This window comes from Oncorhynchus clarkii, chromosome 5 (assembly GCF_045791955.1).
Source record: "Oncorhynchus clarkii lewisi isolate Uvic-CL-2024 chromosome 5, UVic_Ocla_1.0, whole genome shotgun sequence".
Taxonomy (NCBI): Eukaryota; Metazoa; Chordata; class Actinopteri; order Salmoniformes; family Salmonidae; genus Oncorhynchus; species Oncorhynchus clarkii.
The window spans coordinates 1,572,650-1,596,428 of NC_092151.1; the positions used below are offsets into that span (position 1 = coordinate 1,572,650).

At 45.5% G+C, this 23,779-nt stretch overlaps 2 protein-coding genes across 2 annotated transcripts in view; one reads left to right on the forward strand and one right to left on the reverse strand.

Moving 5' to 3' along the window:
- Positions 1-622: 622 nt before the first annotated feature.
- On the reverse strand, positions 623-1,386 carry LOC139409619 (insoluble matrix shell protein 4-like). The gene is made up of 2 exons (XM_071155039.1): positions 1,362-1,386; positions 623-1,269 (listed from the first exon to the last, which is right to left on the reverse strand). The coding sequence occupies exons 1-2, from the start codon at positions 1,384-1,386 to the stop codon at positions 623-625; spliced, it is 672 nt and encodes a 223-aa protein (XP_071011140.1).
- An 11,565-nt stretch (positions 1,387-12,951) lies between these two features.
- LOC139408251 (muscle, skeletal, receptor tyrosine kinase) overlaps positions 12,952-23,779 on the forward strand; it is a 77,190-nt gene continuing 66,362 nt past the window's right edge. The window contains exon 1 of the mRNA XM_071151927.1: positions 12,952-13,582. Coding sequence (XP_071008028.1) covers positions 13,504-13,582 — 79 coding nt within the window. The 5' untranslated portion in view covers positions 12,952-13,503. The remainder of the gene's footprint in view (positions 13,583-23,779) is intronic.

The window sequence follows — 23,779 nt, forward strand, 5'->3', positions numbered from 1 at the left end:
TCCAGTATCTCTAGTTTCTGTTTTCTAGTTCTGATTATTCTGCCTGCCCTGAGCCTGCCTGCCGTTCTGTCCCTGATTGATGCTGCCTTGGATAACAGACCTCTGCCTGGCCTTGACCTGCCGTTTGCCTGCCCCCTGTTGTGTAATAAACATCTACAATTCGAACGGTCTGCTTCCTGTCTGCATCTGGGTCTTATCCTGACTTGTGATAGTATTAAGTCCCTTTAGAGCTATCTATGCCACTTTAGTTGCGATACAAATGTTGGGCTATATGTTTTGATTTTTAATACATTCTACGGCTGCATGATGCAACTCTAACGATGATTTTGAAAAAAGTTGCATGCTTTGTTTTTTGCGCAGGATGTACACACTTTATCAGTCTCTCTCATTCACAATTTGACAAGCACTTGATAATGCCTCCAAATTGTCCTGGTGACATCCCCTTTGTGTGTTTGTAATGTCCACTAAAAAAATCCAGGCCTTTTGCAGCCAGTGGCCATTGTGATGAATATAAGAATTATAATTTCCTTCTCCCTGAGTGCTGCTGTTGTTCCCTTCTCCCTGAGTGCTGTTGTTGTTCCCTTCACCCTGAGTGCTGCTGTTGTTCCCTTCTCCCTGAGTGCTACTGTTGTTCCCTTCGCCCTGCTGTTGTTCCCTTCTCCCTGAGTGCTACTGTTGTTCCCTTCGCCCTGCTGTTGTTCCCTTCTCCCTGAGTGCTGCTGTTGTTCCCTTCTCCCTGAGTGTTGCTGTTTTTCCCTTCTCCCTGAGTGTTGCTGTTGTTCCCTTCTCCCTGAGTGTTGCTGTTGTTCCCTTCTCCCTGAGTGTTGCTTTTGTTCCCTTCTCCCTGAGTGTTGCTGTTGTTCCCTTCTCCCTGAGTGCTGCTGTTGTTCCCTTCTCCCTGAGTGCTGCTGTTGTTCCCTTCGCCCTGAGTGCTACTGTTGTTCCCTTCTCCCTGAGTGCTACTGTTGTTCCCTTCGCCCTGAGTGCTACTGTTGTTCCCTTCTCCCTGAGTGCTGCTGTTGTTCCCTTCTCCCTGAGTGCTGCTGTTGTTCCCTTCTCCCTGAGAGCTGCTGTTGTTCCCTTCGCCCTGAGTGCTACTGTTGTTCCCTTCTCCCTGAGTGCTGCTGTTGTTCCCTTCTCCCTGAGTGCTGCTGTTGTTCCCTTCTTCCTGAGTGCTGCTGTTGTTCCCTTCTCCCTGAGTGCTGCTGTTGTTCCCTTCTCCCTGAGTGCTGCTGTTGTTCCCTTCGCCCTGAGTGCTGCTGTTGTTCCCTTCTCTCACTCACATGGCTCTCCATCACGTGATCTTGTCTTTCTCACACTCTACAAGTAAAGACAGACACATCTGGGATGCAACTGCTCACATTCATATCCAATTCCGTGGCGCATATTGAAGATATTGGAAGAATTTACCTATCGTCAGCCAACAAGATGACTAGGTTTAACGAACAGCAAAAGCACAAGACTATGTCAATCTATTATCCCCCATAGTCCAAAAGTTGACCTTATTCTATTCTGTTCGAATAATGAATATTCAAACATAGTCTGGGGCAGTTGTGGGATGCGATACATCCCAAATTAATACAACCACTAGCGTTAAAAAAACTGTTTTAAGCAATGAGCAACAGATTAGAACATTTATCTAAAAATGCTGATAAACTATTCAACTATTTCTTCACATTATAAGTGCAGCAATGCAGTAGGCTATAAGTGCAAATGTTCCATTAGCAGAAAAACACCATTATCAAAGGTGACCGCAATTGCGATTATGCAGGTAATGCTTTTATTAAAATGATGCATTTTTAAGGGGAAATTGATTTCCCCAAACTTGAAACTCACATGCAGCTTATGTATGCCAGTTAGACTCTACACCCGTTGTAAAGCAGGTTAATCTGCTTAATTTTAAGAAGTTATTTCAGCACTTAAGTTCTGATACAAACCTCATCAAAACATGTAGGCCTATAGGCTGGGCTACATGTGTGACTATGATTTTTTTTTATCACAAAGAAAAGGCATTGTTTCTTATGCTGGGCATCATTCACAAGTGATAATACAGTATATCATTCACAATTTATAGGCTAATATTGTCACCCATCAGACTATTCTTGATTTAATCTTGTCTTTACATATACAAAATAATATATGTGTGAAATTTGTTTGATTTAGAATGGACCATTATCATGCACCTGTATCAAAACAGGAGAAAGTCATCTATAAACTTAAATAGCAAACGGAGGACACTTTTCCCTGATGTTTATTTTCATGCCAGCCAGGTACGCTATTCTCCTGTTGTAAAGAGAAGCAACATGCTTAATATTAGGAAAGTTGAGAAATAAATATAGAAGGCATATATAAAGCTGACGGGATCCTCCTCTTTTTAAGAGAGGCCATCACTGTTTCATCACACAATTGCATAGCCTATGGAAATGTTGCGCAACATGAGCTCATGGGTTCTCATGAAGTGTTTGATTAGATTTTCCATTACATTTGCATTGATGTCAGAGTGATTAGCGAGAGAATAGAGTGCTGAGTACCAGGCAGTTAGCATGTTTGGTAGGATACTAATGACCATCAGCAGCATCAAAGCTTGGAGAAGCCTAATTACGGTGACTAAACGGTCATGTGGCATTGGACTGCAGTCCTGACTCGTGACCGCCGGTGTGGCAGTAATACAGTCACCATAACAGCCCTACTCTGTTCACAACGTTGACATCAGCAAACTGCTCACCCACACAACGCAATACACGCACTCTGCCATCTGCTCCGTACAGTTGAAACAGGGATTCATCCGTGAACGAGAATGGTGCCGCTGGAGATGGCTACGTTTTTACGATCCTGTAACCAATTGTGCTATTGTGTATGTTTTTTTGCGTAATTTGTAAGTTATTTTGTACATAATGTTTCTGCCACCGTGTCTCATGACCGAAAAGAGATTCTAGATATCAGGACAGTGATTACTCACCACATACTGGAGGAATACTTTTTCTTCAACGAGTCGGATGGGATTTACTTCCAACGTCCGACAAGGCCCTCACCCCTGTCATTTGCAGCAGAAAGAGATGGAGGTATCGTGGACGAAGATCCGGGTGCCTTGTTAGGATCCGTCGCCGAGAGTGTAATCTACCTTCACCATCGGTCCTATTAGTCGTTGGCTCTGAACGAACTTTATTTGACTCTTTGCAAACTGGAATCCATATATCCTGTGGCTGCATTCATTGTAGCTGGGGATTTTAACAAGGCTAATCTGAAAACAAGACTCCCTAAATTGTATCAGCATATCGATTGCGCAACCAGGGCTGGAAAAAACCTTGGATCATTGCTATTCTAACTTCCGCGACGCATATAAGGCCCTGCCCCGCTCTCCTTTCGGAAAAGCTGACCACGACTCCATTTTGTAGATCCCTGCCTACAGACAGAAACTAAAACAAGAAGCTCCTGCGCTGAGGTCTGTTCAACGCTGGTCCGACCAATCTGATTCCACACTCCAAGACTGCTTCCATCACGTGGACTGGGATATGTTTCGTATTGCATCAAACAACAACATTGACGAATACGCTGATTCGGTGAGCGAGTTCATTAGAACGTGCGTTGAAGATGTCGTTCCCATAGCAATGATTAAAACATTCCCAAACCAGAAACCGTGGATTGATGGCAGCATTCGCGTGAAACTGAAAGCGCGAACCACTGCTTTTAATCAGAGCAAGGTGACCGGAAATATGACCGAATACAAACAGTGTAGCTATTCCCTCCGCAAGGCAATCAAACAAGCTAAGCGTCAGTATAGAGACAAAGTAGAATCTCAATTCAACGGCTCAGACACAAGAGGTATATGGCAGGGTCTACAGTCAATCACAGACTACAGGAAGAAATCCAGCCCAGTCACGGACCAGGATGTCTTGCTCCCTGGCAGACTAAATAACTTTTTGCCCGCTTTGAGGACAATACAGTGCCACTGACACAGCCTGCAACCAAAACATGCGGACTCTCCTTCACTGCAGCCGACGTGAGGAAAACATTTAAACGTGTTAACCCTCGCAAGGCTGCAGGCCCAGACGGCATCCCTAGCCGCGCCCTCAGAGCATGCGCAGACCAGCTGGCTGGTGTGTTTACGGACATATTCAATCAATCCCTATCCCAGTCTGTTGTTCCCACATGCTTCAAGAGGGCCACCATTGTTCCTGTTCCCAAGAAAGCTAAGGTAACTGAGCTAAACGACTACCGCCCCGTAGCACTCACTTCCGTCATCATGAAGTGCTTTGAGAGACTAGTCAAGGACCATATCACCTCCACCCTACCTGACACCCTAGACCCACTCCAGGAAAATAACCTCACACTCAACGTCAACAAAACTAAGGAGATGATTGTGGACTTCAGAAAACAGCAGAGGAAACACCCCCCTATCCACATCGATGGAACAGTAGTGGAGAGGGTAGTAAGTTTTAAGTTCCTCGGCGTACACATCACAGACAAACTGAATTGGTCCACCCACACAGACAGCATCGTGAAGAAAGCGCAGCAGCGCCTCTTCAACCTCAGGTTTGCTGAAGAAATTTGGCTTGTCACCAAAAGCACTCACAAACTTCTACAGATGCACAATCGAGAGCATCCTGTCGGGCTGTATCACCGCCTGGTACGGCAACTGCTCCGCCCACAACCGTAAGGCTCTCCAGAGGGTAGTGAGGTCTGCACAACGCATCACCGGGGGCAAGCTACCTGCCCTTCAGGACACCTACACCACCCGATGTCACAGGAAGGCCATAAAGATCATCAAGGACAACAACCACCCGAGCCACTGCCTGTTCACCCCGCTATCATCCAGAAGGCGAGGTCAGTACAGGTGCATCAAAGCTGGGACCGAGAGACTGAAAAACAGCTTCTATCTCAAGGCCATCAGACTGTTAAACAGCCACCACTAACATTGAGCTGCTGCTGCCAACACACTGACTCAACTCCAGCCACTTTAATAATAGGAATTGATGGGAAATGATGTAAAATATATCACTAGCCACTTTAAACAATGCTACCTAATATAATGTTTACATACCCTACATTATTCATCTCATATGTATACGTACATACTGTACTCTATATCATCTACTGCATCTTTATGTAATACATGTATCACTAGCCACTTTAACTATGCCACTTTGTTTACATACTCATCTCATATGTATATACTGTACTCAATACCATCTACTGAATCTTGACTATGCCGCTCTGTACCATCACTCATTCATATATCTTTATGTACATATTCTTTATCCCCTTACACTTGTGTCTATAAGGTAGTAGTTTTGGAATTGTTAGCTAGATTACTTGTTGGTTATTACTGCACTGTCGGAACTAGAAGCACAAGCATTTCGCTACACTCGCATTAACATCTGCTAACCATGTGTATGTGACAAATAAAATTTGATTTGATTTGATTTGATTTAGTCAACTTATAATCAATCTATTGTAAAACTGACTAACTACGAGAACGTATATCCTACCAATGGGACATTAAAAACTGTAATATCTTATGTTTCACAGAGTCGTGGCTGAACAACGACATGATTAACACACAGCTGGTGGGTTTTAAACTTTTTCTGCAGGATAGAACAGCGGCCTCTCGTTAGACAAGGGGTGGAGGTCTATGTATATTTGTAAACAACAGCTGGTTTTCGAAATCTAAGGAAGTCTCGAGGTTTTGCCTGTCTGAGGTAGAGTATCTCATGATAAGATGTAGACCACATTATTTACCAAGAGTTTCATCTTTTCGTAAATGTCTACATACCACCACAAACCGATGCTGATACTTAGACCGCACTCAATGAGCTGTAAACGGCCATAAGTAAACAGGAAAACATTCATCAAAAGGTGACGCTCATAAGCAAATAAGAAAACGCCCACCCAGAGGCAGAGCTCTTAGTAGCCTGGAATTTTAATGCAAGGAAACTCAAATCCTTTTTACCTCATTTCTACCAGCATGTTAAATGTGACCAGAGGGGGAAAAACTATAGACCACCTTTACTCCAAACACAGAGACGCATATAAAGCTCTTCCTCGCCCTCCAGTTGGCAAATCTAACCATAATTATATCCTCCTGATTCCTGCTTAAAAACAAAAATTAAAGCAGGAACACCAGTGACTCGGTCAATAAGAAATTGGTCAGATGAAGCAGATGCTAAGCTACAGGACTGTTTTGCTAGCACAGACTGGAATATGTTCCGGGATTCTTCCAATGGCATTGAGGAGTACACCACATCAGTGACTTCATCAATAACTGCATCGATGACGGCGTCCCCACAGTGACCGCATATGTACATACCTCAACCAGAAGCAGTGGATTACAGGCAACATTCGCACTAAGCTAAATGGTAGAGCTGCCGCTTTCACTGAGCAGGACATAGCCCGGAATCCCTCTATGCCCTGTGACGAACCATCAAACAGGCAAAGCTTCAGTACAGGAATAAGATTGAATCGTACTACATCGGCTCTGTCGTTCGTCGGATGTGGCAGGGCGTGGAAACTACTACAGACTACAAAGGGAAGCACAGCTGAAAGCTACAAGAGAGCCTACAAGACAAGCTAAATTACTTCTATGCTCACCTCAAGGTAAGTAACACTGAAGCATGCATGAGAGCATCAGCTGTTACGGACAACTGTGTGATCACACTTTCTATATCCAATGTGAGTAAGACCTTTAAACAGGTCATCATTCACATGGCTGCAGGGCCAGACGAATCACCAGGACGTGTACTCCATGCATGCGCTAACCAACTGGGTTCCCGAGTGGTACAGTGGTCTAAGGCACTGCATTTCAGTGCAAGAGGTATCTCTACAGTTCCTGGTTCAAATCCAGGCTGAATCACATCCGGCTGTGATTGAGAGTCCCATAGGGCGGCTCACAATTGGCTGGGGTAGGCCGTCATTGTAAATAATAATCTGTTCTTTAACTGACTTGCCTAGTTAAATTAAAACATTTTTAAAAAGTGTCTTCATTTTCAACCTGACCCTGACTGAGTCTGTAATACCAACATGTTTCAAGCAGACCACCATAGTCGCTGTGCTCAAGAACACTAAGGCAACCTGCCTAAATGGCTACCGACCCGTAGCACTCACGTCTGTAGCCATAAAGTGCTTTGAAAGGCTGGTCATGGCTTACATCAACACCATTATCCCAGAAACCCTAGACCCACTCCAATTTGCATACCGCCCCAACAGATCCACAGATGATGCAATCTCTATTGCACTCCACACAGATGGTAAGGGTAGGTAACAACACATCCGCCACACTGATCCTCAACACAGGGGCCACTCAGGGGTGAGTGCTCAGTCCCCTCCTATACTCTCTGTTCACTCATGACTGCACGACCAGGCACGACTCCAACATCATCAAGTTTGCCGATGACACAGCAGTGGTAGGCCTGATCACCAACAGCGATGAGATAGCCTATAGGGAGGAGGTCAAAACCTGGCTGTGTGGTGCTAGGACATCAACCTCTCCCTCAACCTGATCTATAGTCACTTTAATAACTCTACCTACATGTACATATTACCTCAATTACCTTGTCTAACTGGTGCCCCCGCACATTGACTCTGTACCGGTACACCCTGTATATACAGTTGAAGTTGGAAGTTTACATACACCTTAGGCAAATACATTTAAACTCAGTAATTTAAAATTCGTTACATTTAATCCTAGTAAAAATTCAATGTCTTAGGTCAGTTAGGATCACCAATGTATTTTAAGAATGTGAAATGTCAGAATAATAGTAGAGAATTTTATTATTATTTATTATTAAAATTATTTATTTCAGCTTTTATTTCTTTCATCACATTCCCAGTGGGTCAAAAGTTTACATACACTCAAATTAGTATTTGGTAGCATTGCCTTTAAATTGTTTAACTTGGGTCAAATGTTTCGGGTAGCCTTCCACAAGCTTTCCACAATAAGTTGGGTGAATTTAGGCCCATTCCTCCTGACAGAGCTGGTATAACTGAGTCAGGTTTGTAGGCCTCCTGGATCGCACGCGCTTTTTCAGTTCTGCACACACATTTTCTATAGGATTGAGGTCAGGGCTTTGTGATGGACACTCCAATGCCTTGACTTTGTTGTCCTTAAGCCATTTGCCACAATTTTGGAAGTATACTTGGGGTCATTGTCCATTTGGAAGACCCATTTGTGACCAAGATTTAAGTTTCTGACTGATGTCTTGAGATGTTGCTTCAATATATCCACGTAATTTTCCCGCCTCATGATGTCATCCATTTTGTTAAGTGCATCAGTTCCTCATGCAGCAAAGCACCCCCACAACATGATGCTGCCACCCCCTTGCTTCACAGTTGGGATGGTGTTCTTCGGCTTGCAAGCCTCCCTCTTTTTCCTCCAAACATAACGATAGTCATTATGGCCAAACAGTTGTATTTTTGTTTCATCAGACCAGAGGACATTTCTCTAAAAAGTATGATTGTTGTTGCATGTGCAATTGCAAACCGTAGTCAGACTTTTTATGCGATTTTGGAGCAGTGGCTTCTTCTTCTTCTTTAACACTAGAGGGCAGTGCAGGGTGTAGTTACCTTCCCTAACACTAGAGGGCTGTGCAGGGTGTAGTTACCTTCCCTAACACTAGAAGGCAGTGCAGGGTGTTGTTACCTTCTATAACACTAGAGGGCAGTGCAGGGTGTAGTTACCTTCTATAACACTAGAGGGCAGTGCAGGGTGTAGTTACCTTCTATAACACTAGAGGGCAGTGCAGGGTGTAGGTACCTTCTATAACACTAGAGGGCAGTGCAGGGTGTAGTTACCTTCTGTAACACTAGGAGGGCAGTGCAGGGTGTAGTTACCTTCCCTAACACTAGAGGGCAGTGCAGGGTGTAGTTACCTTCTATAACACTAGAGGGCAGTGCAGGGTGTAGTTACCTTCTATAACACTAGAGGGCAGTGCAGGGTGTAGTTACCTTCTATAACACTAGAGGGCTGTGCAGGGTGAAGTTACCTTCTATAACACTAGAGGGCAGTGCAGGGTGTAGTTACCTTCTATAACACTAGAGGGCAGTGCAGGGTGTAGTTACCTTCCATAACACTAGAGGGCAGTGCAGGGTGTAGTTACCTTCCATAACACTAGAGGGCAGTGCAGGGTGTAGTTACCTTCTATAACACTAGAGGGCAGTGCAGAATTTCTGTACATTTATCAATCCAGCTAGCCAGCTAACTAGCGATTAGCATTATTGGCTAACACAAATTATTTTAGCAAGAAAATAAACTAACAGACAACAAAATACACAAACTAAGTGTAATTATAGAGCGCTTCTGGAAAGCAGCGTGTCACCAACACTTGATGTATATGACCAAATAGAGTGAATGACATGAAAGTGCTCATGACTCTCTGGTCGAGACACTGTTCTCTCCTTGAGTACCAGGGGGCAGGGCTTGGTGTGGTTAGTCGCATGCAGCAGCAGGAGGAGAGACTCAAGTAACAAATGTAGTAAACTATAAAAATTGACATTATACCAGCCAGAGTTGTGTATTACATTTAACAAATCAAACAGTGAGATACCGTCATAAAATGCGAAGCGGTACTTGCATCAATACCGGTATATAGTCAAACCCGATATACCGCCCAGCCCTAGATCTCACACACTACCAGAGCACTATACGTATAGAAGACTGGCCAGTGCTGGACTGTGTGGCTGTAGCAGGCTGTATATTGCTGGACTGTGTGGCTGTAGCAGGGTGTATATTGCTGGGATGCGTGGCTGTAACAGGGTGTATATTGCTGGGATGCGTGGCTGTAGCAGGCTGTATACTGTTGGGATGCGTTGCTGTAACAGGGTGTATATTGCTGGGATGCGTGGCTGTAGCAGGGTGTATACTGCTGGGATGCGTGGCTGTAGCAGGGTGTATATTGCTGGGATGCGTGGCTGTAGCAGGGTGTATACTGCTGGGATGCGTGGCTATAGCAGGGTATATACTGCTGGGATGCGTGGCTGTAACAGGCTGTATACTGCTGGGATGCGTGGCTGTAACAGGCTGTATAGTGCTGGGATGCGTGGCTGTAGCAGGGTGTATACTGCTGGGATGCGTGGCTGTAGCAGGGTGTATATTGCTGGGATGCGTGGCTGTAGCAGGGTGTATATTGCTGGGATGCGTGGCTGTAACAGGCTGTATACTGCTGGGCTGTAGCAAGGTGTATACTGCTGGGATGCGTGGCTGTAGCAGGGTGTATATTGCTGGGATGCGTGGCTGTAACAGGCTGTATACTGCTGGCCTGTAGCAGGGTGTATACTGCTGGGATGCGTGGCTGTAGCAGGGTGTATACTGCTGGGATGCGTGGCTGTAGCAGGGTGTATATTGCTGGGATGCGTGGCTGTAGCAGGGTGTATATTGCTGGGATGCGTGGCTATAGCAGGGTATATACTGCTGGGATGCGTGGCTGTAACAGGCTGTATACTGCTGGGATGCGTGGCTGTAACAGGCTGTATAATGCTGGGATGCGTGGCTGTAGCAGGGTGTATACTGCTGGGATGCGTGGCTGTAGCAGGGTGTATATTGCTGGGATGCGTGGCTGTAGCAGGGTGTATATTGCTGGGATGCGTGGCTGTAACAGGCTGTATACTGCTGGCCTGTAGCAGGGTGTATACTGCTGGGATGCGTGGCTGTAGCAGGGTGTATATTGCTGGGATGCGTGGCTGTAGCAGGGTGTATATTGCTGGGATGCGTGGCTGTAGCAGGGTGTATATTGCTGGGATGCGTGGCTGTAGCAGGCTGTATAGTGCTGGGCTGTTGCAGGGTGTATAATGCTGGGATGTAGCAGGGCTGGGCTGTAGCAGGGCTGGGCTGTAGCAGGGCGTATTGTGCTGGGCTGTATCAGGGCGTATAGTGCTGGGCTGTATCAGGGCGTATAGTGCTGGGCTGTAGCAGGGCGTATAGTGCTGGGCTGTGTGGATGAGAATCTTTCTGAAATGTAATTTCCTCCCAGCTTAAAATAAATCAGAGCCGTGCCAGAAGGCAACAGGTGGACAGACACACAAAGGCTGGACAGGTGTGTGCCTCAGTCACATTATTTGTGTGTGTGTGTGTGTGTGTGTGTGTGTGTATTTATGTGTGTGTGTGTGTGTGTGTGTGTGTGTGTGTGTGTGTGTGTGTGTGTGTGTGTGTGTGTGTGTGTATATCTGTGTGTGTGTGTGGGTTTTTGTGCTTGCTTGTTTTTATTTGGGGTCTGTACTTTAATGACATGCTCAGGCGACTGCTCAGTATTGCTTAAACCTCCCACTTTGGGCTGTATGTGTCAATGTGTAGTTCAAACATGCAGAATCTATGAGAATCATTTATGTTTTACCACAATTAGCCCTAAAATCCCTAGTTTGAAAGCACCTGTTTTTCTGGAAGCTGTGCCATTTCCTTCCACGTGAGCCAGCCCTCTAGCAGTTCGAGTTCCAACCAATGAGCTTCAACCCCTCGCCATTTGAGTGACAGCTAGCAAGATGCGCACACACAGCGAGCGCAGTGACATAGTATGCAATTTCAGGGACCCCTTTTGTCTCATGAGCGCTACTTTCAAAACTATTGGCTAAAAAGTATACAAAAGTACTGGAGAATCTCTTTAAAAACAACACTACATACACCATCAAAAGTACTTGAGAATCTCTTTAAAAACAACACTACACAGACCATCAAAAGTACTGGAGAATCTCTTTAAAAACAACACTACACAGACCATCAAAAGTACTGGAGAATCTCTTTAAAAACAACACTACACAGACCATCAAAAGTACTGGAGAATCTATTTAAAAACAACACTACATACACCATCAAAAGTACTGGATAATCTCTTTAAAAACAACACTACATAGACCATCAAAAGTACTGGAGAATCTATTTAAAAACAATTACATAGACCATCAAAAGTACCAGAGAATCTCTTTAAAAACAACACTACATAGACCAACTACATAGAATACCCTACATAGACCACCTACATAGACCACCTACATAGACCAACTACATAGACCACCCGACATAGACCACCTACATAGACCACCTACATAGGCCACCTACATAGACCACCTTCGTAGACCACCTACATAGACCAACCTACATAGACCACCTACATGGACCACCGACATAGACCACCTTTGTAGACCATCTTCATAGACCACCTACATAGACCACCCTACATAGACAACCTACATGGACCACCTACATAGACCACCTACATAGACCACCTACATAGACCACCCTACATAGACCACCTACATAGACTACCTTCGTAGACCACCTTTGTAGACTACCTTCGTAGACCACCTTTGTAGACAGCCTACGTAGACCTCCTACATAGACCACCTACATAGACCACCTACATGGACCGCCTACATAGACCACCTTCATAGACCACCCTACAAAGACCACCTACATAGACGACCCTACTTAGACCACCTACGTAAACCACCTACATAGACAACCCTATGTAGACCACCTACATAGACCACCTACGTAGACTACCTACATAGACCACCCTAAATTGACCACCCACATAGACCACCCTACGTAGACCACCTACATAGACCACCTCTTGGCATGTTACAACACTCAGTATCAGTCATAATGACTTGGATTGCTAGGAACTAATGGAGCTGAATGCCTGAATGAGCCATTGCCTGCCGTTGTGCCCTTGAGCAAGGCACTTAACCCCCACAACCCCAGGCGCCCAGCCCGCAGCACCTCTCCCAAACCTCTGTGTGTGTCTTTCAGAGGGGTTGGTTAAAAGCAGAAGCCACATTTCGGTTGGACCTTGTGTGTAACTGACCAATAAAGTGATCTTCATGTCTCAATCCTAACTATGTTTGTGTCTCAAATGGCACCCTATTCCCTTCAAAGTTCACTTATTCTGACCATATTGGGAATAGGGTGCCATTTGAGACTACAGAGTAGGAGTGTAATACCCAGCAGCTGCTGCTGTCCATCTCCTCACAGGGTAAATAACAGACCCATCTAACTAACGCAGCGTAGCACTGTCAGCTAGCAGGCAGACACTGAACAACAGACCAGACCTATCTAACTAACGCAGCGTAGCGCTGTCAGCTAGCAGGCAGACACTGAACAACAGACCAGACCTATCTAACTCACGCAGCGTAGTCAGCTAGCAGACAGACACTGAACAACAGACCAGACCTATCTAACTCACGCAGCGTAGTCAGCTAGCAGGCAGACACTGAACAACAGACCAAACCTATCTAACTCACGCAGCGCAGTCAGCTAGCAGACAGAGACATTAGGACTGAACAACAGACCAGACCCATCTAACTAATGCCGCGCAGCGCTGTCAGCTAGCATGGCAGGGACAGAGACTCAGCCTGATAATACCAGACAGTCAGGGGATACTACGACCTGAACAACAGACACACTTCTTATCAGGAGAAACTACAGCCTGAACAACAGACAGGCACATTAGGACTTCTTCTAAACCACACATGGGACTGTAAATACTTGATCCGGTCCAGACGAAACAGAACTGAATCAGAATGAAGCTCATCAAGCACATTCCACTGCTACAGATCCTGTTCCTTTCACAGATTGTGGCGAGTGTCGGACTGCAGAGAGGTTTGTACCTATAAACTGGCCTGCAATGCCATGTAACGCTGTAATGCGGTATGCCTCAGTATCTGAAACTAATCAGCACTGTCTGCTTGTTGTCAGGGATATCTCAAGAAAGAAAGAAAGACAGACAGACAGACAGACAGACAGACAGACAGACAGGGGCTAATTACTGTGAATAGTGGAGGAGATGGACTCAGTTAATTGGGGAATGGACTTGTGGATTAAGTTATAACCTCTGTCAGATGTTGAGTCTGTCAGTCATACAGGAAATTAATAATAGTACAGATAGACATTGGTAGAAGAACTGTGTGACTAATATTTTGGAGATTAACATTTACTCATATAGCACATTGACAAACATCTTTTGTATCTTAATTCAGTGCTTTATCTTGACAAATTTTCTCAGTCCTTTTGTTATTGTGCTTCAAAGTAACCCCGAGTCCCCTTCCTCTTAACATTTGATATATATCATAGCTACCTTATCATAGCTACCTTATCATAGCTACCTCATCATAGCTACCTTATCATAGCTACCTCATCATAGACACGTTATCATAGCTACCTTATCATAGCTACCTTATCATAGCTGCCTCATCATAGCTACCTCACCATAGCTACCTTATCATAGCTACCTCATCATAGCTACCTTATCATAGCTACCTCATCATAGCTACGTTATCATGGCTACCTTATCATAGCTACCTTATCATAGCTAACTCATCATAGCTACCTCACCTTAGCTACCTCACCATAGCTACCTCACCATAGCTACCTCATCATAGCTACCTTATCATAGCTACCTCATCATAGCTACCTCATCACAGCTACCTTATCATAGCTACCTCATCATAGCTACCTCACCATAGCTACCTCATCATAGCTACCTCGTCATAGCTACGTTATCATAGCTACCTTATCATAGCTACCTCATCACAGCTACCTCATCATAGCTACCTTATCATAGCTACCTTGTATTTATGGTAACAGTATTCTATGAATATCTGAGCGAAGTTGATAAATGGTTCACCTAATACGGATGAAAATACCCTCAAATTAAAGCTGATAGGCCTCCCGAGTGGCGTAGTGGTCCAAGGCACTGCATCGCAGTGCTAGCTGTGCCACTAGAGATTCTGGGTTCGAGTCCAGGCTCTCTCGCAGCCGGCCGCAACCGGGAGACCCATGGGGTGGCGCACAATTGGCCCAGCATCGTCCAGGGTAGGGAAGGGTTTGGCCGGCAGGGATGTCTTAGTCCCATCACGAACTAGCGACTCCTGTGGCGGGCCGGGAGCAATGCACGCTAACGCTGTCGCCAGGTGTAAGGTGTTTCCTCCGACACATTGGTGCGGCTGGCTTCCGGGGTTAAGCAGGCACTGTGTCAAGAAGCAGTGCGACTTGGCTGGGTCATGTTTCAAAGGACGCACGGCTCTCGAGCCTCGCCTCTCCCAAGTCCATACGGGAGTTGCAGCGAAGGGACAAGACTGTAACTTCCAATTGGCTCCCATAAAATTATCTTTGCCAAAATCCTGAAGCATCTCTTTAACCTTACATTTATATTGATATTTAATCGTTTAGCATACGGTCTTATTCAGAGCCACTTCGTTAGTGCATTAATCTTAAAACAGCTAGGTGCGACAACTATATATCACAGTCATAGTAAATACACTTTTCCTCAATAAAGTAGCTTTCAACAAGGTTAGAGCTAATGTGTTGGGAGATGTTATGTGATAGGATAGTCTAGTTTGTTCTCCCGCCAATAGAACGGAGGGTAGGGGTGGTTTATTTACTCGCTCGTTGGCCTCTCCTGCGCCGTCTCTTCCTCTTTCTACCCCCGGGAATTAGGGACTGTTCCGGAATGAGCAGTACATCCACAGATGCTGACTCATTGGAATAGAAATCTTCATCCAAATAGAGGTTAGTGATCACTGTTCTGATATCCAGAAACTATTTCCGGTCATAGGAAATGATGGTGGAAATGTAACGTACAAAAAAGTTCTGAGAAATATTTAAAAAATATATAATTGGGTCAGGAACCCATAAAATGGCAGCCAACCATCTCTGCAGTGTCATCTACTGTACGTATAGTGGCTGGTCACTAAGATAAGATAGTGTAGAGGCTGTAGTCACTGTAGTAGCTGGTCACTAAGATAAGATAGTTCAGAGACTATAGTTACTGTAGTGGCTGGTCACTAAGATAAGATAAGATAATGTAGAGGCTGTAGTCACTGTAGTAGCTGGTCACTAAGATAAGATAGTTCAGAGACTATAGTTACTGTAGTGGCTGGTCACTAAGATAAGATAAGATAATGTAGAGGCTGTAGTCACTGTAGTAGCTGGTCACTAAGATAAGATAGTTTAGAGGCTGTAGTCACTGTAGTAGCTGGTCACTAAGATAAGATAGTTCAGAGACTATAGTTACTGTAGTGGCTGGTCACTAAGATAAGATAAGATAATGTAGAGGCTGTAGTCACTGTAGTAGCTGGTCACTAAGATAAGATAGTTTAGAGGCTGTAGTTACTGTAGTAGCTGGTCACTAAGATAAGATAGTGTAGAGGCTGTAGTTACTGTAGTAGCTAGCTGGTCACTAAGATAAGATAGTGTAGAGGCTGTAGTCACTGTAGTAGCTGGTCACTAAGATAAGATAGTGTAGAGGCTGTAGTTACTGTAGTAGCTGGTCACTAAGATAAGATAGTTTAGAGGCTGTAGTTACTGTAGTAGCTGGTCACTAAGATAAGATAGTGTAGAGGCTGTAGTTACTGTAGTAGCTAGCTGGTCACTAAGATAAGATAGTTTAGAGGCTGTTGTCACTGTAGTAGCTGGTCACTTAGATAAGATAGTGTAGAGGCTGTAGTTACTGTAGTGGCTGGTCACTAAGATAAGATAAAATAAGATCGTTTAGAGGCTGTTGTCACTGTAGTAGCTGGTCACTAAGGTAAGATAGTGTAGAGGCTGTAGTCACTGTAGTAGCTGGTGTCTAGGAGTTGAGAGAGCTGAGAGAATCTTGGCATCTGCAGGAACAGGTGACATATCCGCTGAAACACCCAGCGGAAGCTGCCTGGTTGGGTTTCACAGTCAGAGGGCCACTACACAGTAACCACTGACGCCAGCACAGGCACACACACGCATGCAAGCACACACACACCGGCCAATGTGCTTGAATGCCAACTCAATGTACATACAGCCAGGTTATCAGTTCTGTGTTCCCTGGGGAGTCATGGTACATACAGCCAGGCTATCAGTTCTGTGTTCCCTGGAGAGTCATGGTACATACAGCTAGGTTATTAGTTCTGTGTTCCCTGGAGACTCATGGTATATACAGCCAGGCTATCAGATCTGTGTTCCCTGGAGACTCATGGTACATACGGTCAGGTTATTAGTTCTGTGTTCCCTGGAGACTCATGGTATATACAGCCAAGCTTTCAGATCTGTGTTCCCTGGAGACTCATGGTACATACAGCCAGGTTATTAGTTCTGTGTTCCCTGGAGACTCATGGTACATACAGCCAGGCTATTTGTTCTGTGTTCCCTGGAGACTCATGGTACATACAGCCAGGCTATCAGATCTGTGTTCCCTGGAGACTCATGGTACATACAGCCAGGCTATCAGTTCTGTGTTCCCTGGAGACTCATGGTACATACAGCCAGGCTATCAGTTCTGTGTTCCCTGGAGACTCATGGTACATACAGCCAGGCTATCAGTTCTGTGTTCCCTGGAGACTCATGGTACATACAGTCAGGTTATCAGTTCGGTGTTCCCTGGAGACTCATGGTACATACAGCCAGGCTATCCGTTCTATGTTCCCTGGAGACTCATGGTACATACAGTCAGGTTATCAGTTCTGTGTTCCCTGGAGACTCATGGTACATACAGTCAGGTTATCAGTTCTGTGTTCCCTGGAGACTCATGGTACATACAGCCAGGCTATCCGTTCTATGTTCCCTGGAGACTCATGGTACATACAGCCAGGTTATTAGTTCTGTGTTCCCTCGAGACTCATGGTACATACAGCCAGGCTATCAGTTCTGTGTTCCCTGGATACTCATGGTACATACAGCCAGGCTATTAGTTCTGTGTTCCCTGGAGACCCATGGTACATACAGCCAGGCTACCGTACTGATGTAGAACTGATGTAGCAGTATGTAGCATGTTGTACAGTACTGATGTAGAGCTGATGTAGTTGTAGCAGTATGTAGCATGTTGTACAGTACTGATGTAGAGCTGATGTAGCTGTAGCATGTTGTACACTACTGATGTAGAGCTGATGTAGCTGTAGCATGTTGTATAGTACTGATGTAGAGCTGATGTAGCAGTATGTAGCATGTTGTACAGTACTGATGTAGCTGTAGCAGTATGTAGCATGTTGTACAGTACTGATGTAGCTGTAGCAGTATGTAGCATGTTGAACAGTACTGATGAAGAGCTGATGTAGCTGTAGCAGTATGTAGCATGTTGTACAGTACTGATGTAGAGCTGATGTAGTTGTAGCATGTTGAACAGTGCTGATGTAGAGCTGATATAGTTGTAGCATATTGAACAGTACTGATGTAGAGCTGATGTAGTTGTAGCAGTATGTAGCATGTTGTACAGTACTGATGTAGAGCTGATGTAGTTGTAGCATGTTGTAAAGGTTCTGTTGCTTACTTGTTAATGGCGGTGTAATGCGCCGGATGATGTCAAGCCATAGCTCTCTGATTCATAGCAGCTGGTGGGTCCTTTGTTCAGGCTCTGTTGGCAGTCACATTGTTCCATTGGGTCATGCTCTCTGGCACTGAGACTATCAGATAGTCACATTCTTCTGTCTGTCTGTCTGTCTGTCTGTCTGTCTGTCTGTCTGTCTCTCTGTCTCTCTCTATGCGAGGTTATTGGGAGCATTCCTGACTGAGGTATCCCTCTCTGTCTCTCTCTATGCGAGGTTATTGGGAGCATTCCTGACTGAGGTATCCCTCTCTGTCTCTCTCTATGCGAGGTTATAGGGAGCATTCCTGACTGAGGTATCCCTCTCTGTGTCTCTCTCTGTCTCTCTCTATGCGAGGTTATTGGGAGCATTCCTGACTGAGGTATCCCTCTCTGTGTCTCTCTCTGTCTCTCTCTATGCGAGGTTATTGGGAGCATTCCTGACTGAGGTATCCCTCTGTGGGCTCTTCAGCACGTTATGTAACAATGTCATCATGTAAAAACGAGTGTCATTTTCCAGCCCTAACGCCAGGTTTGGCAACGTATCTGTCTTAACATCAGCTCCCTTGTGCTGAGGTGGGAGGGGTGGCAATATTTGAGGTGTGTCTTTAAATACAAGTGCAAAAGTGTCCATTTCATGCAGAGATAACGGGGAATATCGAATCACATTGTATTGTTTATAAGATGTTAATGGTCACATGGTTAGCAGATGTTAATGGTCACATGGTTAGCAGATGTTAATACGAGTGTAACGAAATGCTTGTGCTTCTAGTTCCGACCGTGCAGTAATATCTAACAAGTAATCTAACAATTTCACAACAACTACCTTGTACACACAAGTGTAAAGGAATGAATAAGAATATGTACATATAAATATATGGATGAGCGATGGCCGAACGGCATAGGCAAGATGCAGTAGATGGTATAGAGTGCAATATATAAAAAGCCTCAATTTCAGTCCTTCACAGCGTAGTGTTTTACCAATTGTCTTCTTGGTGACTATGGTCCCAGCTGCCTTGAGATCATTGACAAGATCCTCCCGTGTAGTTCTGGGCTGATTCTTCACCGTTCTCATGATCATTGCAACTCCACGAGGTGAGATCTTGCATGGAGCCCCAGGCCGAGGGAGATTGACAGGTCTTTTGTGTTTCTTCCATTTGCGAATAATCGCACCAACTGTTGTCACCTTCTCACCAAGCTGCTTCGCGATGGTCTTGTAGCCCATTCCAGCCTTGTGTAGGTCTACACTCTTGTCCCTGACATCCTTGGAGAGCTCTTGGGTCTTGGCCATGGTGGAGAGCTTGGAATCTGATTCATTGATTGCTTCTTTGGACAGGTGTCTTTTATACAGGTAACAAACTGAGATTAGGGGCACTCCCTTTAAAAGTGTGCTCCTAATCTCAGCTCGTTACCTGAATAAAAGATACATGGGAGCCAGAATTCTGAGGTTGTATAGACGCTGTTGCGCCTTCTTCACCACGCTGTCTGTGTGGGTGGACCATTTCAGTTTGTCCGTGATGTGTACGCCGAGGAACTAAAACTTTCCACTTTCTCCACTACTGTCCCGTCGATGTGGATAGGGGGGTGCTCCCTCTGCTGTTTCCTGAAGTCCACGATCAGCTCCTTTGTTTTGTTGACGTTGAGTGTGAGGGCCTTCACCTCCTCCCTGTAGGCCATCTTGTTGTGTCGTCTGCAAACTTGACGATTGAGTGTGCATGGCCACGCAGTCATGGGTGAACAGGGAATGCAGGAGAGGGCTGAGATCACACCCTTGTGGGGCTCCAGTGTGGAGGATCAGCGGGGTGGAGATGTTGTATCCTACCCTCACCACCTGGGGGCAGCCCGTCAGCAAGTCCAGGACCCTGTTGCACAGGGCGGGGTCGAAACCCAGGGTCTTGAGCTTGGAGGGTACTGTGATGTTAAATGCTGAGCTGTAAACGATGAACAGCATTCTGACATAGGTATTCCTCTTGTCCAGATGGGTTACGGCAGGGTGCAGTGTGGTTGTGATTGTGTCGTCTGTGGACCAAATGGGGGGGTAAGCAAATTGGAGTGGGTCTAGGGTGTCAGGTAGGGTGGAGGTGATATGATCCTTGACTAGTCTCTCAAAGCACTTCATGATGACGGAAGTGAGTGCTACGGGGCGATAGTCATTTAGCTCAGTTACCTTAGCTTTCTTGGGAACAGGAACAATGGTGGCCCTCTTGAACCTTGTGGGAACAGCAGACTGGGATAGGGATTGATTGACTATGTCTGTAAACTCACCAGCCAGCTGGTTTGCGCATGCTCTGAGGACGCGGCTAGGGATGCCAGCCTTGCGAGGGTTAACACGTTTAAATGTTTTACTCATGTTGGCTGTGGTGAAGGAGAGCCCACAGGTTTTGATAGCGGGCCGTGTCAGTGGCACTTTATTGTCCTTAATCGAGCAAAGAAGTTGTTTAGTTTGTTTGGGAGCAAGACATCGGTGTCCGCAACGGGGCTGGTTTTATTTTTGTAGTCCGTGATTGACTGTAGACCCTGCCACATACGTCTCGTGTCTGAGCCGTTGAAATGCGACTCTACTTTGCCTCTATACTGACGCTTAGCTTGTTTGATTGCCTTTCGGAGGGAATAGCTACACTGTTTGTATTCGGTCATGTTTCTGGTCGCCTTGCCATGATTAAAAGCAGTGGTTCACACTTTCAGTTTTGCACGAATGCTGCCATCAATCCATGGTTTCTGGTTAGGGAAGGATTTAATAGTCACCGTGGGTACCACAACACCGATGCACTTGTTAATAAACTTGCTCACCGAATCATCGAATCATCGTATACATCAATGTTATAGTCCGACGTTATCCGGAACATTTCCCAGTCCATGTGATCGAAGCAATCTTGAAGTGTGGAATCAGATTGGTCAGACCAGCGTTGGGCAGACCTGAGCATGGGCATTTCCTGTTTTAGTTTCTGTCTATAGGCTGCGAGCAACAAAATGGAGTCGTGGTCAGATTTGCCGAAAGGGAGGGCTTTGTATGCGTCGCGGATATTAGAGTAGCAGTGATCTAGAGTGTTGCCAGCCCGGGTCGCACATTCGATATGCTGATTCAAATTTAGGGAGCCTTGTTTTCAGATTAGCCTTGTTAAAATCCTCAACTACAATAAATGCAGCCTCAGGATATGCGGTTTCCAGTTTACATAGAGTCCAATGAAGTTCTTTCAGGGCCGTTGAGGTGTCTGCTTGGGGGGGGGGGGGGGATATACACGACTGTGATTTATAATCGAAGAGAATTCTCTTGGTAGATAATGCGGTCGGCATTTGATCGTAAGGAATTCTATGTCAGGGGAACAAGAGGACTTGAGTTCCTGTATGTTGTAATGATCAAACCATGACTCGTTAATCATAAGGCATACACCCCCACCCTTCTTCTTACCAGAGAGATGTTTGTTTCTGTTGGTGCGAGTGAGCCATCTTTCCGTGAAACAAAGAATGTTACAATCTTTGATGTCTCTCTGGAAGGCGACCCTTGATCAAATTTCATCTACCTTGTTGTCATGAGACTGGACATTGGCCAGCAGTATACTCGGAAGCGGTGGGCGGTGTGCCCGTCTACGGAGCCTGACCAGAAGACCTCTCCGTCTGCCCCTTCTGCAGCGCCATTGTTTTGGGTCGTCTACTGGGATCCGATCCATTGTCCTGGGTGGAGGTCCAAACAAAGGATCCGCTTCGGGAAAGTCGTATTCCTGGTCATAATGTTGGTAAGTTGACGTTGCTCTTATATCCAATAGTTCCTCCCGGCTGTATGTAATAAGACTTAAGATTTTCTGGGGTAACAATGTAAGAAATAATATGTAAAAAAACAAAATACTGCGCAGTTTCCTGAGAACGCGAAGCGAGGCGTCCATCTCTGTCTGCGGCAAACAAGAGGTCTTAGTGATAACGCATTTGATAATGGCATGGATTGTGAGAGTGGAAGCACACCCTATCCACCTATGACCACAGTGGCCATTGAAGAGAGATGTGCCTTTTGTGCTGGTGAATTTCATATTTAGAAACCTAAAAAACGATTGGTTTCACCCCCATTTAATTTAGTTTGATTAAAAACCTAGCATAGCCTCCCCTCCCTTAATCAAGGCTGGTTCAGCAGAACCACATAGGTGGATCTTTTATCCATTAGCCAACTTTCTGTTGAATAAAGGGCTTTTAAATGGTCTACTGAGAGTGAGTTGAAATATTTTGGTGATTTTTGCCTAATGCTTTTTCATAATTCACATATCTGCATACCTAAATTCACTTGTTCAAGTAGGCTACCCATTCCCATTTTCATTGAGCGCCACTTGTCCGATTACAATACTATTCAGTCCTTCCTATAATGCTATACCAACGCAGATTTAGAGAATCTGCCTCAAACATTGGAAATTATACAATTGACAGGAGTCTAATATTTTGTATAGACGTGCGAATGTTATGCGTCAAGACATTTCGTCCTATGTGTGCGCACAGTGCCATGGAATGAGAGAAGCGATTTGTGATATCATGCTTCTGACCCCATCCTATTTAGAAATATTGTTGTTGTTTCTATTTCACATCAAGTCCACCATAGGCTTCCCTTACCCAGACTACTAAGGCTGGATCCCCATAAGCTTTCCTTACCCAGGCTACTAAGGCTGGATCACCATAGGCTTCCCTTACCCAGGCTACTAAGGCTGGATCCCCATAAGCGTTCCTTACCCAGGCTACTAAGGCTTGATCCCCATAGGCTTCCCTTACCCAGGCTACTAAGGCTGGACACCCATAGGCTTCCCTTACCCAGGCTACTAAGGCTGGATCCCCATAGGCTTCCCTTACCCAGGCTACTAAGGCTGGATCCCCATAGGCTTCCCTTACCCAGGCTACTAAGGCTGGATCACCATAGGCTTCCCTTACCCAGGCTACTAAGGCTGGATCACCATAGGCTTCCCTTACCCAGGCTACTAAGGCTGGATCACCATAGGCTACCTGTACCCAGGCTACTAAGGCTGGATACCCATAGGCTACCCTTACCCATAGGCTACCCTTACCCAGGCTACTAAGGCTGGATACCCATAGGCTACCCTTACCCTAGGCTACCAAGGCTGGATCAACATAGGCTACCTTTACCCTAGGCTACTAAGGCTGGATCCCCATAGGCTTCCCTTACCCAGGCTACTAAGGCTGGATCCCCATAGGCTACCCTTACCCTAGGCTACAGAGCTTGGATCACCATATGCTACCAAGGCTGGATAAACATAGGCTACCTTTACCCTAGGCTACTAAGGCTGGATCCCCATAGGCTTCCCTTACCCAGGCTACTAAGGCTGGATCCCCATAGGCTACCCTTACCCTAGGCTACAGAGCTTGGATCACCATATGCTACCAAGGCTGGATCCCCATAGGCTTCCCTTACCCAGGCTACTAAGGCTGGATCCCCATAGGCTACCTGTACCCTAGGCTACAGAGCTTGGATCACCATATGCTACCAAGGCTGGATCCCCATAGGCTACCTTTACCCTAGGCTACCAAGGCTGGATCCC

Bases quoted from the DNA above. Each gene is read 5' to 3' on its own strand.
- LOC139409619 (XM_071155039.1), bottom strand. From the start codon at position 1,386: ATGCGCCACGGAATTGGATATGAAT. The intron at 1,270-1,361 runs GTGAGCAGTTGC...GAGTGAGAGAAG, and splicing joins CCACGGAATTGGATATGAAT to GGAACAACAGCAGCACTCAG.